Source organism: Camelus ferus, chromosome 13 (assembly GCF_009834535.1).
Source record: "Camelus ferus isolate YT-003-E chromosome 13, BCGSAC_Cfer_1.0, whole genome shotgun sequence".
Lineage (NCBI taxonomy): Eukaryota > Metazoa > Chordata > Mammalia > Artiodactyla > Camelidae > Camelus > Camelus ferus.
In genome coordinates this window covers 24,414,156-24,427,912 of record NC_045708.1, presented here as the reverse complement: position 1 = coordinate 24,427,912, position 13,757 = coordinate 24,414,156, and the positions used below count along the sequence as shown (strand labels likewise).

The 13,757-nt window shown below is 55.5% G+C and overlaps 2 protein-coding genes across 4 annotated transcripts; both read right to left on the bottom strand.

Moving 5' to 3' along the window:
* Positions 1-2,192: 2,192 nt before the first annotated feature.
* Positions 2,193-7,294, bottom strand: GJB4 (gap junction protein beta 4). Of its 2 annotated transcripts, none has more exons than XM_032495888.1 (2): positions 6,068-7,294; positions 2,193-5,045 (listed from the first exon to the last, which is right to left on the bottom strand). In XM_032495888.1, the coding sequence occupies exon 2, from the start codon at positions 4,641-4,643 to the stop codon at positions 3,843-3,845; it is 801 nt and encodes a 266-aa protein (XP_032351779.1). In that variant the 5' UTR covers positions 4,644-5,045; positions 6,068-7,294; the 3' UTR covers positions 2,193-3,842. The 2 variants fall into 2 exon arrangements, with proteins under 2 accessions (XP_032351779.1, XP_032351778.1); XM_032495887.1 differs by having other exon boundaries at positions 2,193-4,730.
* Positions 7,295-7,394: 100 nt separating this feature from the next.
* On the bottom strand, positions 7,395-10,916 carry GJB5 (gap junction protein beta 5). Of its 2 annotated transcripts, none has more exons than XM_032495886.1 (2): positions 10,759-10,916; positions 7,395-8,584 (listed from the first exon to the last, which is right to left on the bottom strand). In XM_032495886.1, the coding sequence occupies exon 2, from the start codon at positions 8,558-8,560 to the stop codon at positions 7,739-7,741; it is 822 nt and encodes a 273-aa protein (XP_032351777.1). In that variant the 5' UTR covers positions 8,561-8,584; positions 10,759-10,916; the 3' UTR covers positions 7,395-7,738. The 2 variants fall into 2 exon arrangements, with proteins under 2 accessions (XP_032351777.1, XP_006186355.1); XM_006186293.3 differs by having other exon boundaries at positions 7,395-8,581; positions 10,759-10,903.
* Positions 10,917-13,757: the final 2,841 nt, after the last annotated feature.

Below are 13,757 nucleotides of genomic sequence, written 5' to 3'. Positions count from 1 at the left end.
ATGGAATGGGATAACCAGGGCTTCTTATCTGTATCTCCAAGTCAGCATGTCTGAAACTGAAGTTATCAGTGCTTCCCTCAAACCTGCTCCTCCACTCAGTAAACGGCCCCGCCACCCAGAAACCTGTGTGTCTCTGATTCCTCTCACTGCTTGATCCCCACACCCAACCAAATCACCCCATCATTTTGACTCTGTCTTGTAAGCATTTCTGAAATCTAGCTACTTCTTTCTATCTCCACCGTGTACGCCCTACTTTAGGCCACTATTGTTTCTTACTTGGCCTGTTGTCCTCAGGCTCTAAACAGCCCTGCCTCGGCCCCCTCCCCACATTGTGACCAGACACTGTAAATTAGATCATGTCACTTCTGGTCGAAGCCTCTCCAGTGACTTTTCATTGTCCTTAGGGTAAAGTTCAGAACCATTAACAGAGTTCTCGAGGAAGCACTGCACCACCCAGCCCCTGCCTGCTTCAGCCTGGCTTCCACCCTCCTGGGTCCCTTCCAGTCCTTGCATTAGGTTTGGTCTCCCTCTCAGGCCTTTCATGTGCTCCTTCCTCTGCCTGGAATCCCCTCCCCTCTTTCTCTAGGTGTCAGCTTCAGAAGTCCCAGGGAACCTTTCCCTGGGTGCCTGCGTGTTAGCTCCCCCGCGCCTGCCAGCAGTAACCCCCGCCTCCCCAGCACCCCATGAGTTCAGTAGCTGTCCATTCATAGCATGTGGCTCCATGTACGAGGTCAGGGACTGTGCCTGATTCTTCCCAGATGAATCCGCAGCACCTGGCACGGGGCTTGTCATCTAAAAGTGAACCATTTGTTAATGTGAATTGAATGGAAGATTCTAGAGGTGGAGCAGTTCTGGGTGAAGACAAGGTCCAGGGTGTGGTCCTATGAGTGGGTAGCTAAATGGAGGAGGAGGCCACAGGAGACGAGGATGGCAGGGAGTAAAGAGGACAGAGTGACACACAGGTGGTCCCTGAGGCTCTGGGCCACGAGAGAAGACCAGAAAGACCGAGAGTCACGTGCTCAAGTCTTTAATGAATGAGGAGAAGCAGGTGGAGCAGTGGGGGTGGGCAGAGGGCGGAAGAGAAAGATGCAGGCACCTCAGCTAAGGGAATAGTTTTCAAGAAGGTGGTGGAAGGTCAGAGGGTGGTGGTCTCAGGCTGGTCAGATGTGCTTTTGGTCTCTACCTGGCTCAGTGGCTCAGGACTGGAGACCTCTTGGACCACCACCCATGGAGAGGGCATGGGAGTAGTCAAGGTCTGGGATGCTCTGGCCATTTGTTGGACCCAGCAGCAGCCCCTGGACTGGGGAATCTGGAATCTCAGAAGGAGTTGACTAGGGCTGGTCTGCTGGGCTGCATGTGGGGGCTACCTTGGTTTGAGCAATGCGGGGCCATCTGGTTCAGAACTGGTTGAGAGGACCATCCTCTGGTCTGGATTGGCGGTGGGGGCTGCCTTGTTTCCTGGGAAGTTCAGTGGATGGTTTTGGTGCCCTGCCTGTACCTCCTTTTCTGGGGGACACACACTCATGGCTTATAGCTGCCCCTGGAGAATTGACCCTGACTGAGTGGGAGCCGCCTACCCCTCCTACCAGCCCTCCTGCCCTTGGGGCGGCCTGAAACCAATGACTGATTGCTACAGGAGTTCCAAAGCCTGATGCCCTTTCCTCCAAGGGGGACAGCTCTGTGGTGGGATTTATGATTCAGAGGCTGCTTACCCCACCCGTGGGGATCAGGCCATGGCTGAGTTTCCCTGAACTCATTCGCTGCTCAGCTCGGCCCACTCCCCACCCTGCTTCCCTTGTTCCTTCCTTCACAGGCACACAAATTCCTGCCACTGGCTCTGCTCAGGGGAACCCTGGCCTAAGAAGGGGTGAGTCTCTGGTCTTGTCCCATAATCAGGGGTGGGCATGGAGGCTCTCCTTGAACCATGGGGCACACAGCCTCAGCAGATTCAACCCCTCCCTGTGGGCCAGGAAGTTCCCCTCCCTTCTCTAGGCCAAAGTTTCCTCACCCATAAAAGAAACCTTTAGTCTGGACTTAGTGAAAACAACATCAAAACACACAAACAAGAAATCACTACGCTGAACTCCTGCTAGGTGTGGTGGAAGACGCTGAACTCCTGGGCTAGGTGTGGTGGAAGATTCAGATTCAGATCAACCAGACACAGTCCCTCCTGTCAGGCAGCTCAGAGTCCGTTTACTCATTTCACAAACATTTATTGAAGGCAACTGAGGACCTGGATGACTCAGCATCCCGTGCGTGAAGGGCTCATAGACTGGTGGGGAGAACAGACCACTCCAATCTGGGAAGAAGGGCAGAGGCACAGGCGAGGCTGGCGCAGGGAGAAGGCAGTTAAGGCTGTCCCTGGGGTTCAAGGAAGGGTCCCAAAGGAGGGAGGGAGGGCATTTCGGGCAGAGAGAACAGCATGTCTGAAGGCTTGAGGCAGGACCTAGTGTGATGTGTCTGGTTGGGGAGCCACAAGCCCTTTGGTATTATTGGTGGTACAAGGAGGGAGGAGGCAGGGGGTGCGGCTGGGAACGTCAGTGGGGTTGGATGGAGGGCAATGGTGATGACAGTGGCGGTGAGGGGATTTTCAAAGCAGGAGGAATGACATGATCAGATTTGTATCTAGAAAAAACACTGTCCCTGTAGTGGAGGGCAGATGGGAGAGGCCCAGTGGGAGGGTGTGGGGTGGGAGAGGAGGGGCAGACTCGGGAAACATTTAGGGGTTGAAAATAGTGGGATTTGGTGCTGCAGTGGGATGTAAGGCATGAGGGGCTAGGAGCTGGGGAGGGGACGAGGATGTCAGGCCAGCTCCTGGCTTGGATGCCTGAGTGGATGGTAGTGTTATTCATGGGGTGGGGAGTGGTGATCTTTGGGGAGGGCAGGTTTGAGGAAAGATGACACAGTCAGTTTGGGGGTTGCAGAGTGGGAGATGTCTGGGGGTCTCCCAGAAAGCTGTCCCATGAGCTGTTGGTATGGGGCTCTGGGACCAGAGGCAGGTCCAGGCTGGAGCTGTGGGTTTGGAAGTTGTCAAGTGAGTGGTGAGGGAGGATGAGAGGAGGTAAGGAGGAGGTAAGTTGCTCAAACTTGAGGATCTATGAGGGATCATTTAGCTTGGATGCTCTCAGTGGGTTCCTGGCCTGTGGGGATGTGCCTCCTAGACACGCTGGCAGACTCTGCATCCAAGACTTGCTCTTGGCACCATCTCACCCACCTAGAGGACTCACCTCTGGGGACCTGTGCTGGGCAGGGTTAGGGGGGCCGGAATGTGGAGCCACATGCACTCATCTGAGGGACACTCGCTGAGAACCGACTCATGCTAGGCACAGGGGCTCCGAGGGTACCTTCCCTCCTGCCTTGGTTGTAGAGTCCAGAGACCCCTGGAGCAGCCTCTGGGCTTCCCAGCACATCCTGGGGGCACATTCTGTGGGTGGTGTGTGTGGGGTGAGTGTGTGTGTGTGATGGGTAAACCTGCACCTGAGGTTCCAGGGTTCAAATGCCCACTGAGTCTTGACCTCCTCTCCAAAGTCCATCATGAATCTCCCTGCTTTCCTACCCATCACTCCTCCCCTGGTCTGCAAAGTACAAAGAAAATCATATTTATTAAGGGTTTTGACACACCCTAATGCCATATACAAAATCCCTGCCAGCCATCAACCTCCCCTTCCCAGGGCTCAGGACCCAGAGACCGAACTGCCTCCCAGCATTGGCCCCTGTGAGGGCTTCCTGAGCTCCACACCCACCTTCCTCACCTGCCCTGCTGCAGAAATGATGCCACTGCCCCGCTGTGGTCTTAGGGAGCAGGCCCAGGCTCTGGTGGTCTTAGCCGCCGACCTCACCAGTTACGGGTACCCACCTGCATCTATCATGGTGGACCTGACCTTCATGAGGACAGAGTTCCCATCCTGGGGGTGCTCTCCCTGGGAAAGGGCATATGGTGGGCACGTATCAGGCAGGTGAGCCCGGCACCGGGACCGCCGGCGCCTGGGGCCGAGGGTCTTCAGGCACCTCTTGCCCACCAGGTAGGTGACCTCACTGAGGTTGAGTAGGATGCAGATAACAGCTGTGGCCACCATGAAGTAGGTGAAGACCTTCTTCTCTGTGGGTCGGGAGATGTAGCAGTCCACGGTGTGGGGGCATGGCGCCTCGGAGCAGGCCACCACGCGGGGCATGTCATAGTCCTGGTAGAGGCGGTGGAAGATGTAGAGGAAGCCGGAGTCGACGGCAGCCTTGAAGATGAGGCTCAGCAGGTATGTCCACCAGAGCCCGCCCCGCTTCTTGTTGGGGTTGTCATACAGGGACGGGGCATCGGGCCCATGTTTCCGGCGGTGCTTCCGCTCACGCTCATGGCGGTAGGCCACATGCATGACCACGAGCAGCGAGGGGCATGTGACCAGGATGAGCTGTAGGGCCCAGAGGCGCACGTGGGACACGGGGAAGAACTCATCGTAGCAGACGTTGGGGCAGCCTGGCTGCTTGGTGTTGCAGACAAAGTCCTTCTGCTCATCGTCCCACACCTCCTCGGCCGCCACCACGTACACCAGCACACGGAAGATGAAGACCACGGACAGCCAGATGCGACCCAGTGCCGTGGAGTACTTGTTGACCCCGCTCAGGATGCCCTGCAGGAACGCCCAGTTCATGCTGGTTATGGCCTTGGCTCTTCACGTGCGTGATCTAAGCCTGTGCGCACCTGTGCGGGTCCTGGGGGCCACGAGGCCTCAGGGAACCTGGAAATGGGTGCCTTTAATTAAAGGTGTGATAGGCAAAGCCATTTCACAACCACTGTCATCATGTCCTCACTCGCAATGACTCGGTGGGGTAGGGACTACCATCCTCTCTGATTCACGGGGGAGTAAGCTAAGGCCCAGACAGGCACCCGCCCACGGCCCATGAGCTGGACTTGAACTTTCATCTTCTAGTTCCACAATCTGGGCATATTTTATTCTACAAGGTAATAGATAAACGTGAAGGATAATCATCCTGCATGGGTGTGCGGCTGATCTCATCGACCCCAACCTTCAGCCCTGCGGGTCACACAGCATCTGAAGAAACAGTAACAAAGTGCGGGTTGGATCCAGGGACGGACCACGCAGGAGGTGGGGATGTGTATCTTTTTCCCTCAACTTCCTCCAACTTTTATTGAGCCAGGCCCTGTACCTTGTGGAGTATTATGCACCCTCATTCTTCTCTCTGGCTCCAGGATGTCCCTCACCCTGACGTTCCCTTCCAAATGAAACAGGTTCTTTGGAACGACGGTGGCTTGGTATCATCCTGCCACCTCCTGCGTTGGTGCCAGGCCTGAGGGCTGCCTGTCCTGACCACAGTAGGTTCCTCTGGAATTCCAACCATTCCAGCCTTAAGGAGGGACTTGGGAACAGACAGAGGCAAGATTCTGGCACAGTCCTCCCCCCACCATTTACCTTTTCTTTCCGGGACCCCCCAACCCCCTTATGTCTTTGCTCAGTGGCTGTTCGCTGCCCACATCAGCTCTCGTTTCATTCAGGCCGTGTCCTGCCTGCACCATCCTCCACACCCCTTATCTGGAGTGCCATCTTGTTCCATCTGTGGCCCCGGCCCCTCCCCTGTCCCTGACTCAGATCTCAGCATCCTCAGACCTTGTGCCTCTGGCACATTTTCTGAGCACCCTTCTCCATCTTTCCTGGCAGAGTGCCTCACTGGTACACAAATGGTCTGTTTACCAGTTTTCGGTACCAGGCTGTCAGCTTCTGGAGGGCAGCCTCTATACCTCATTCGTCTCTGATTCCCCAGGACTCAGCACCAAGCCTGGCCCCATGAACACGCAGTAGATGTTTGCCGAACCTGCTGGAAACACCACTTCTTCCTGACCCTTCCTCTTCCTTATCTCCTCTCTAGACTTCTGTCCTTCCTTTGGTCTGGCAGGACATCCCTTCCCCTCCTTGGGGCTTCCCTGGGTTTCCCGAGAGATCCTGTGTCCCCTCTGCTCCTCCCTGAAGCCGGGCCCACAGCCTGAGGTCCCCTGGGGGTCCTCAGCCCATCTGATCCCTGCCTCCCAGCCCAGTCTCCTGCCCGACGTGGCCCTCACCTTTCTTGAGTGTAGCAGCCACTCTCCTGTCTGTGGGCTAGTCTGTCTGCCCGTCTGCCCCAGGGCCTCCTGTAGGCAGCTTTTGTTCCTTACTCCCCTACTGGGTGGGGCTTGCTGAGCCAATGAGCCAAGCGAGAGTGCCCGGGTGGGCAGGCAGGCTGGTGGGCGGACTTCCCGGGCACGCGTTCAGGGTAAACACCTGTGGCTCTTCTCCCCTGGCCCACGCCTTCTCTGCAGTTTGGTCAGGCATGGCTGGGTCTGGCTCCCTGCGCTGGAAGATATATGGGTGAAACTGCCGTGAATGGGGGCAGGAGCCTGGTATCCTGGTGCTCAGGCCCAGATCAGCACCAAATGGCATCGTCCCCTCTTTGACTGCCTTAATACCCCGACCCTGTCCCCCTTTCCCCAGTCCTCTCTCCTGCCCTTTTCCTCTGGAAGCCTGGTTCTGAGGCCCTTAGCGGCTGACATCTCTGGAAAGGGGCAATCTCAGTTTAGTCCAGGATTGCATCCCACCCTGGCAGGGACGTTTCTGGGGCCTAGAGCTTGGGTTGCTGGTGAGTTGAGTAGGGGATGGGAGGGGCCAGCTGTGGTTCCTCTGAACAAGGGCACCGCTGCCCTGGTGGAGAGCAGGAATGCAGGGCGCAGCATGAAATTCTCCAGCTGGCAAAGGGCCAGGTGCAGCTTCCCTGTCCATCCCCTCTGGGCCTGGGTTTCTGCGGAGGTCGGAGTGTGACCCAGTGGGGGCTGCAGAGAGGCCTTGGGCCTGCGTCCTGGTGGCTGGGACAGTGAAGGTTAATGCACAGCCAGGGAGGGGCTCCTCTGCCTCATTCCCCACAAGCATTTATAGAGCACTTCCTAATACCAGTGGTTAACATTTATGTGGCCCTTTACAGCTGGGTAACCCCATCCAGCCGTGAGCTCATCCAGCCTTACAACCACCCCACAGGCGTGGCTATTAACCCATTTTGGAGCGAAGCTGATCACTTTCCCAGATCCCAGTGGAACTTGGGTTCAAGTGCAAGTGTTATGACTCAAAAGTCCATTAACTTTCCACTGTGACATGCGGCTCCCCACATACCAAGCTCCATTCTCTTTGCAGACCACCCACGGGCTTAAAATTGCAACTGGGGATAAAGGCTAGACTTGAGCATGAAAAGCAGCATGGCCCCCCCACCCTACCCCACAGGAGTGCTGGGGGACCCTCTCCTGGGGGAGGGAATGGCCTCTCATGTGGCTGGATCAAGTTCAGCTCTTTGCAGGGGCAGAGATGTTGGCCCAATGACCTGATAAGGATAGAAAAGGGCGAAGGATCGAAGGGCACGTTGAATCAGTGAATGCGCTGACTTTTATTAAGCCCTGACTGTGGGCCCCACACACCGAAGGCATGTTATTATCTCTTATTAAACCCCTCTTCACTGCGACAACCCTGGGAGGTGGGCCTCCTCATCTCTGTTTCACACAAAAGGAAACTGAGGTTCAGCTCTGAGGGGTACCTTGTCCAAGCACCCAGCTGGGCTGTGGCAGGAGCTGGGGAATAGGGACTTGACCCCAGGTCATCTGTCCCTCCCTCTTGCCTGCCCCCCACCCCTCACAGCTTAGCACCCCCACCCCCAAGGCTGCATCTCTGAGAGGTGCCGGGTCCTTCCAACCCAGACGGGACCAGGCAGCCCCTCACACATTGGTTTTCTTCACGTAGTCTTGAGGGTGGTCCAGTAAGAGAGGAGGGGGAGTGTCGGAGCCCAGAAAGATGAGGTCTCCAGAGAGGAGGTCGTCTGGTTTGCAGGAAGAGGCGGCCCAGTCCCGGTGGCGGCCCACATGCCTGGCCCAGGCTCTCCTGGCCACCAGGCACTCACGGCACCTCTTGCTTACCAGGTAGGCCAGCTCCACCAGGTTGAGCAGGATGCAGATGGCAGCCGTGATTACCATGAAGAGAGTGAAGATGTTTTTCTCCGTGGGCTTGGAGATGAAGCAGTCCACCGTGTTGGGACACGGAGCCGCGTGGCACTTGACCACCCGAGGGAGGGTGTATTTGGGGTAGAACAAATGGAACACGTAGAGGAAGGCGGCATCCACACCAGCCTTGAACACCAGGCTGAAGACGTACGTCCACCAGAGCCCACCCCTCTTCTTTCCGGGGTTTAGGTAGAGGCGCCCACCGTCCTTCCCCGCCGCCTCTTGGTGCTTCTTCTCCCGAGCCTCGCGGTAGGCCACGTGCATGACCACGAGCAGCGAGGGGCACGTGACCAGGATGAGCTGCAGGGCCCAGAGGCGCACGTGGGTCACGGGGAAGAACTCGTCGAAGCAGACATTGGAGCAGCCTGGCTGGCGGGTGTCACAGTTGAAGTCTTTGTGGTCGTCACTCCACACGCGCTCGGCGGTCACCAGGTACACCAGCACACGGAAGATGAAGACCAGGGACAGCCAGACGCGCCCGAAGGCGGTGGCGTACTTGTTGACTCCGCTCAGGAGCCCCTCGAAGATCCCCCAGTTCATGGTGGCCCCAGGCGTCGGCTGCTACTGCGGGGAGATGATAATGCTAATTTCCCACATTTATGGAATGCTCACTCTCAGCGCTTTATAGGACTATGTCATTGTGTTTGAGCCTCACAGCCACGGCGGAGTTAGGCTCTATCATTGTCCCCCTTGTACAGATGAAGGAAACTGAGGCTGAGAGGGGTCAGATGGGGTTACGCTACTATTAGCTACAGAGCTGAGACTGGAGCACAGGTAATTAAGCCTAGTACTCAACTCTTACCCATAAAAGTGGGTGAAGGCGGGTCCAGGGAGCCACCTGCTCCTCCCAGGGCCTCAGCTCCAGTCTTATGGTCCCACACAGTGAAGGCTTAAGGAGGTGAGACATCCTGCCTTCATCCCTCTGTTCCAACCCCAGCCCTCTCCTCTGGGGGCCGAGCCCAAGGATGACTTCTTTCCTTTCTAAGCACTGCTGTCTCCCCTCAGACAGCCTCTTTCCAAGGGGAATCTGCTCTTTGACTTGGCTTGGGGGCTTGGGTTAGAGAAGAGGCTGGAACCTTGTCCCAAAACTCCCATCTGGTCTAACACTCCATAAATATCCAGGCAGTGTCCTGCTCAGGTGCCCCTCACTTGAAGCAAGGTCAGTGGCAATCCAACTGAAATACAGGGTAGGGCACAATGATTCTCTTTATCCTGCAGGCTTCCTGGAGTTGCCTGGTGTTCCCGAGTTTCCCAAACTGCTGTTCCCTGGAGCCCTGCTCAGTAGGCTGGTCACAGAAGCAGTAAGAGAAAAGGATTCTGTGTTCAAAATGGTAGGCAAGCACTGTGTTCAGCAAAGTTAAACAGGTCCCTTTACTTGACCATACTAGTAAGTTCACATTATGAATCTCCAAAAAGGGGTCAGAATATGTAGCATCTGCACAAACTCCTTCGACCATAGACCCTCCCTTTTCTGGCCATCTTGAGGAACAGACACCAAAGTGGGAATTGCTGGCTCTGGTTAGTTCTGCCGTTCGGTTTGGCCTGATGAACATACAAGAATCAGATTTACCTCCAATTAGAGAAAGTGACTACTGTTCAGAGTGAAGGGTGCCTCAGTTCCTCACTTGGAATTCCTCTGCCTGGTGGAGAGACCCACAAATTGTGGCCTCACCTTACCGGCTCCCCCTGCCTGCCTGACCCCGGAGACCTCAGGGAGTTGGTTTACACAGGCTCTTTTTTTTTTTTTAAACTGAAATATAGTCAGTTACAGTGTGTCAATCTCTGGTGTACAGCATAATGTCCCAGTCATGCGTATATATGCATATATTGCACAGTCTGTTGCTCTAAGGGGTTCCTGATGTCCCTCCAGGACTGGTCCAGGCTGAAGGTCATCACGCTGTCCTGACCCCCTGCACCATCCGCTTCGGATAAGCAAGGTAGTGACAAAAGCCAACATTTACTGGGTGTTTAGGCAGTGTCGGCACTGTTCTGAGCACTTTGCATGAACCAACATAGCAACTGTATAAAAGAGTAGATGGTTTATCCCCAATTTACAAATGAGAAAAGTGGAGCACAGAGAGGTTAATTAATTTGCTCGCAGTTACACAGCTGGTAAGTGGCAGAGCTGGGATTTGAAGGCTGGCTGGCTCCAGGGCCCACACTCTGGGCCTGGGCCCTTTCCTGAGGTTGCAGGAAGTCTTCTGCCTGTCTGATCTGTGCCCACTCCTTCCTCCACCAGGTGGATCCCCAGTGAGGGAGGCTGGGGGTGACTCTGCTCCCCACCCCGTCTCTCCACCTTCCTGTCTACTTACCCCTTGAATGTGGGGCCCCTGCTCTGAATCATCAGCTTGTAATTGCTCAGTCCTGCCTAAGGTGGGTGGAACTCCTGGCAGTTCCTCACGGAATACCAAGGAGGCTCCAGCCCAGGGGCTCTCTGCCCAGCCCAATCTGGGGCAGGGCAGGGCAGGGTGGGGTTTGGCAGGCCCAGGCAGAGCAGATCTGCCTCCTCAGCTCCTGGCCCCTCTGTGAGCCCCTCTCCCACTCAGTCCCTGGCTCCCACCTCTGCTCAGCTGGGGAGAGAGGGGGAAAACCGAGAGCAGAGGAGGGCGGAGCCCTTCATTCCTCCACTATCAGGACACGGGATGTGTCCAGGCTACTCCCCAGACTCTCCGCCAGAGAAATCTGCCTCTTCCAGGTATGCTGAGGGGCAGGGCACATCTGGGCACAGATGGCCTTACCTGAGTGGCTACTCCTCCTGGCCGCTGGTGGTCGAACTCAGCAGGCAGCCGGAACTCATGTCAGAACCAGGAAGAGTGTTTAGGGAAGCCTGTTTCTAGGGACAGAGATTGCCGATTTCGGCAGGCAGCCTGGGTGTGCCGCCGGCCCTGGATGGGGAGGAGTTGCATGGGGCCCTGCCATTGGCTGGGCCCCAGCCTCCCCAGACTGCCTGCAATGAGGCCCAGGAGACTTAGGTGTTCCCTCCTCCCGGAGCCCTAAGCCCCAAATCCTGACATCCTTTCAAGGAGAACCACAGGTCCACTCTGACCCCCTGCTTGTCTTCCCACCCCTGGCCTCATTGGGAGGAGCTGAGGCCTGTCCTGGATTCTCATTCCTCTCCAGAAATGCCCTCTGCTACCTCTGAAGACTCTACGAGCTGCTCCAGACACTCCTCCTTCTCCAGTTGCTCCTCCGTGGCCTTCTGTTCTCACGGCTTCAGTTACCTTTGGAAGTGCCATGACTCCCAAATTCTGTCTCTAGCCCAAATACTTTTGCCCATCAGTTGCCCTACCTGGATGCCCTTCCCTCTCCTTTCTCCTTGGACTACTCCTCCAAGAAGCCCTCCCTGACTGCACAGCCCCAGGTGGCTTAGGGCCCCATCTCAGGGCTTCCCACGGCCATGAGCTTCCATGTGATCGTCAGACTGTATTGGAATAGTTGATTTTAACTAGACCTGCTCTAGGTGGAACGTCCCTGTTGAATGAATGAATCGGTCCCCACCAATGGACATTTTTAGGGGCTTGTGAGTGAGATATAACATGGATCAGCCCCTGACCCCCAGGAACTCACCAACTTGGCCTTAGTTACCAGCTGGTAAGTCTAGCACCAGCTGTGCAGCCTCTCATGATAGCAAAGGGGTCATAGGACAGGTTTCTGGGCCCAGTCTGCCCATTCCTGCCGTCCCCTTGCTGCCAAAATCTAGTTCAGTCTTTGCACCCTGACACTGAGTGCATGAGGGGTTGCACGGAAAGCTGCCTTTTCTCCACATACACAGCCCCACCCCTCCCCCAGACAGGAACACCAAGCACCTCCCCAACCGCTGCATGGCTGACTGCCCTTCACCAGCCTCCCACCCCTGCCCTGAGTGGCTGCTCCCTGCTCCTGACATCACATACACTTGCCTTTCTACCAACCCTTGTTTTACATTCAAGGATCATTGCTGAGACATGGCTGTGTGCCAGGTGCTATGTTTGGTGCTGGGCTACAGAGATGAAGAGAGAGTCAGAAGAAGCTGGCGGGTTCTCCCAGCCTGAGACAGACACACAGATGAGGGGCCCAGAGACACACTGATGTAAGAATGACCTTGAGGGGGAGCTCTAGCAGAAAGGACTTGGGATTGATGAGTCCTGTCCAGAACAGCAACTCCCTGTCTAACGGGGGAGGCAGAGGATGTTAAGGTAGGGGACATCTGTGTCTGGACCCCATACCCTGCACCTGGAGCTCATACACCCCTACATCTGGGTCCCACATCCTTACATCTGAAGCTTACACTCCTGCATCTAAGTCCAACCCCCACCACACTGAAGCCCACACCCCTGCATCTGGAGCGAATGCACCCCAGAGCTAATACACCCATACCCCTACATCTTGGTCCCGTAGCCCTATATCTGAGTCCTACACCCCTTCACCTGAGTCTCACACCTCTGCACCTGGGCCCAATCACTGCACCTGGAATCTCACCTCTTTCAGATCTGGACAGCTTCCCTGTTTCTTGGATGTATAATGAGACATGCTGTACCCGTGAGGGGTGCCCTGTGAGAACAGAGACTGCAGCACAGCACCTGAACAACTCTGCCTTTTCCTGTCTGTGCGACGCCCCAGTTTCCCATCTGTGCAGTGGGAGAACGGCCTTGCCTACCTCATAGGGCTGGCGCGCTGATTAACCCAACCGGTAGAGGTGCAGTGCCAGAACAGTGGCCGGCACCCAGAAAACCCTTTCTACGACTGCCTGTGATGTACATCAACTGCCTGCACACGCCTGGCACGGGGTGGGTACCCGCACAAAATGTCTTCCTCCCTTTTTCCCTATTCCTATGCCTCTTCTCTCTGAGATGCAGGGAAGGGAGAGAAAGGAGGGGAGACAGACTACTTGCCAGAGAAAATCTCCTGTGGATGGATGTTGTCTTTGGGTTAAAAAGGCAAGCCCTGTGTCAGGCGCTTACTGTCAGGGAGGTGGGAAGTGTGGGCAGGGAGCGCCTTGGGAGGGTTTCTCATTAGCGCCCAGACACAGCCTGTTAGCCTAATTCACTTCTAAGGTGCCCTTTATCAGCAGGTCACATGGGGCTGGAATTCATGGATGGTATATCCAAGAACCACGAACACCACAGGTCCACAGCCAGCACAATGCAGTCCCACACACACACACACTCTTACACACGTGCCACACTACATGCCCAGTGCTCCACACATGTGGGCAGTGCTGGACCCTGGGGGCCTAGTATGGTGCCTGGTACCCAGTTAAGCCTCCGTTTATGTTTCTTAAATGACTGATGTATGAATTACATGGACCCTGCAAAGACAGTCACATGTATCTCCCTCTACACTGTTCTTCTCCCAAACTAGTGCCAAGTACAGAAGAGAGGAGACCTATGAATGGATCAGGTACAAAATTGTGAGAAGTGCTGTAAGAGGCATATAACACAGAGGAGAGTGTCAATTTCTGCCAGAAAGAGACCCAGACAAGGTGACATTTAAGCTGGGTCTTGAAGGATGTGTAGGAGTTCACCAAGAGGAGAGTCCTTTGAAGCAAGGGGCACAGAGTGTGCAGAGGACCTCTGTGAAAGAAGATGTAAAAATTTTGGAGAGTCGACTGGAACAGGGTTGGGGGGGCACTTAAAAGCAAGGACATTCTGGACTGTGAAAGACTGAGCTAAGGGGTTTGGATTTATCTTGTGTGCAGAGGGAGGCCTCGGGGAAGAAAGGAGGCTGACGTAGTCAGATTGGTACAGTCCATTCTCAT

What these genes read in the sequence shown, in the direction of transcription:
- GJB4 (XM_032495888.1), bottom strand. Translation starts at nt 4,643, where the DNA reads ATGAACTGGGCGTTCCTGCAGGGCATCCTGAGCGGGGTCAACAAGTAC.
- GJB5 (XM_032495886.1), bottom strand. Translation starts at nt 8,560, where the DNA reads ATGAACTGGGGGATCTTCGAGGGGCTCCTGAGCGGAGTCAACAAGTAC.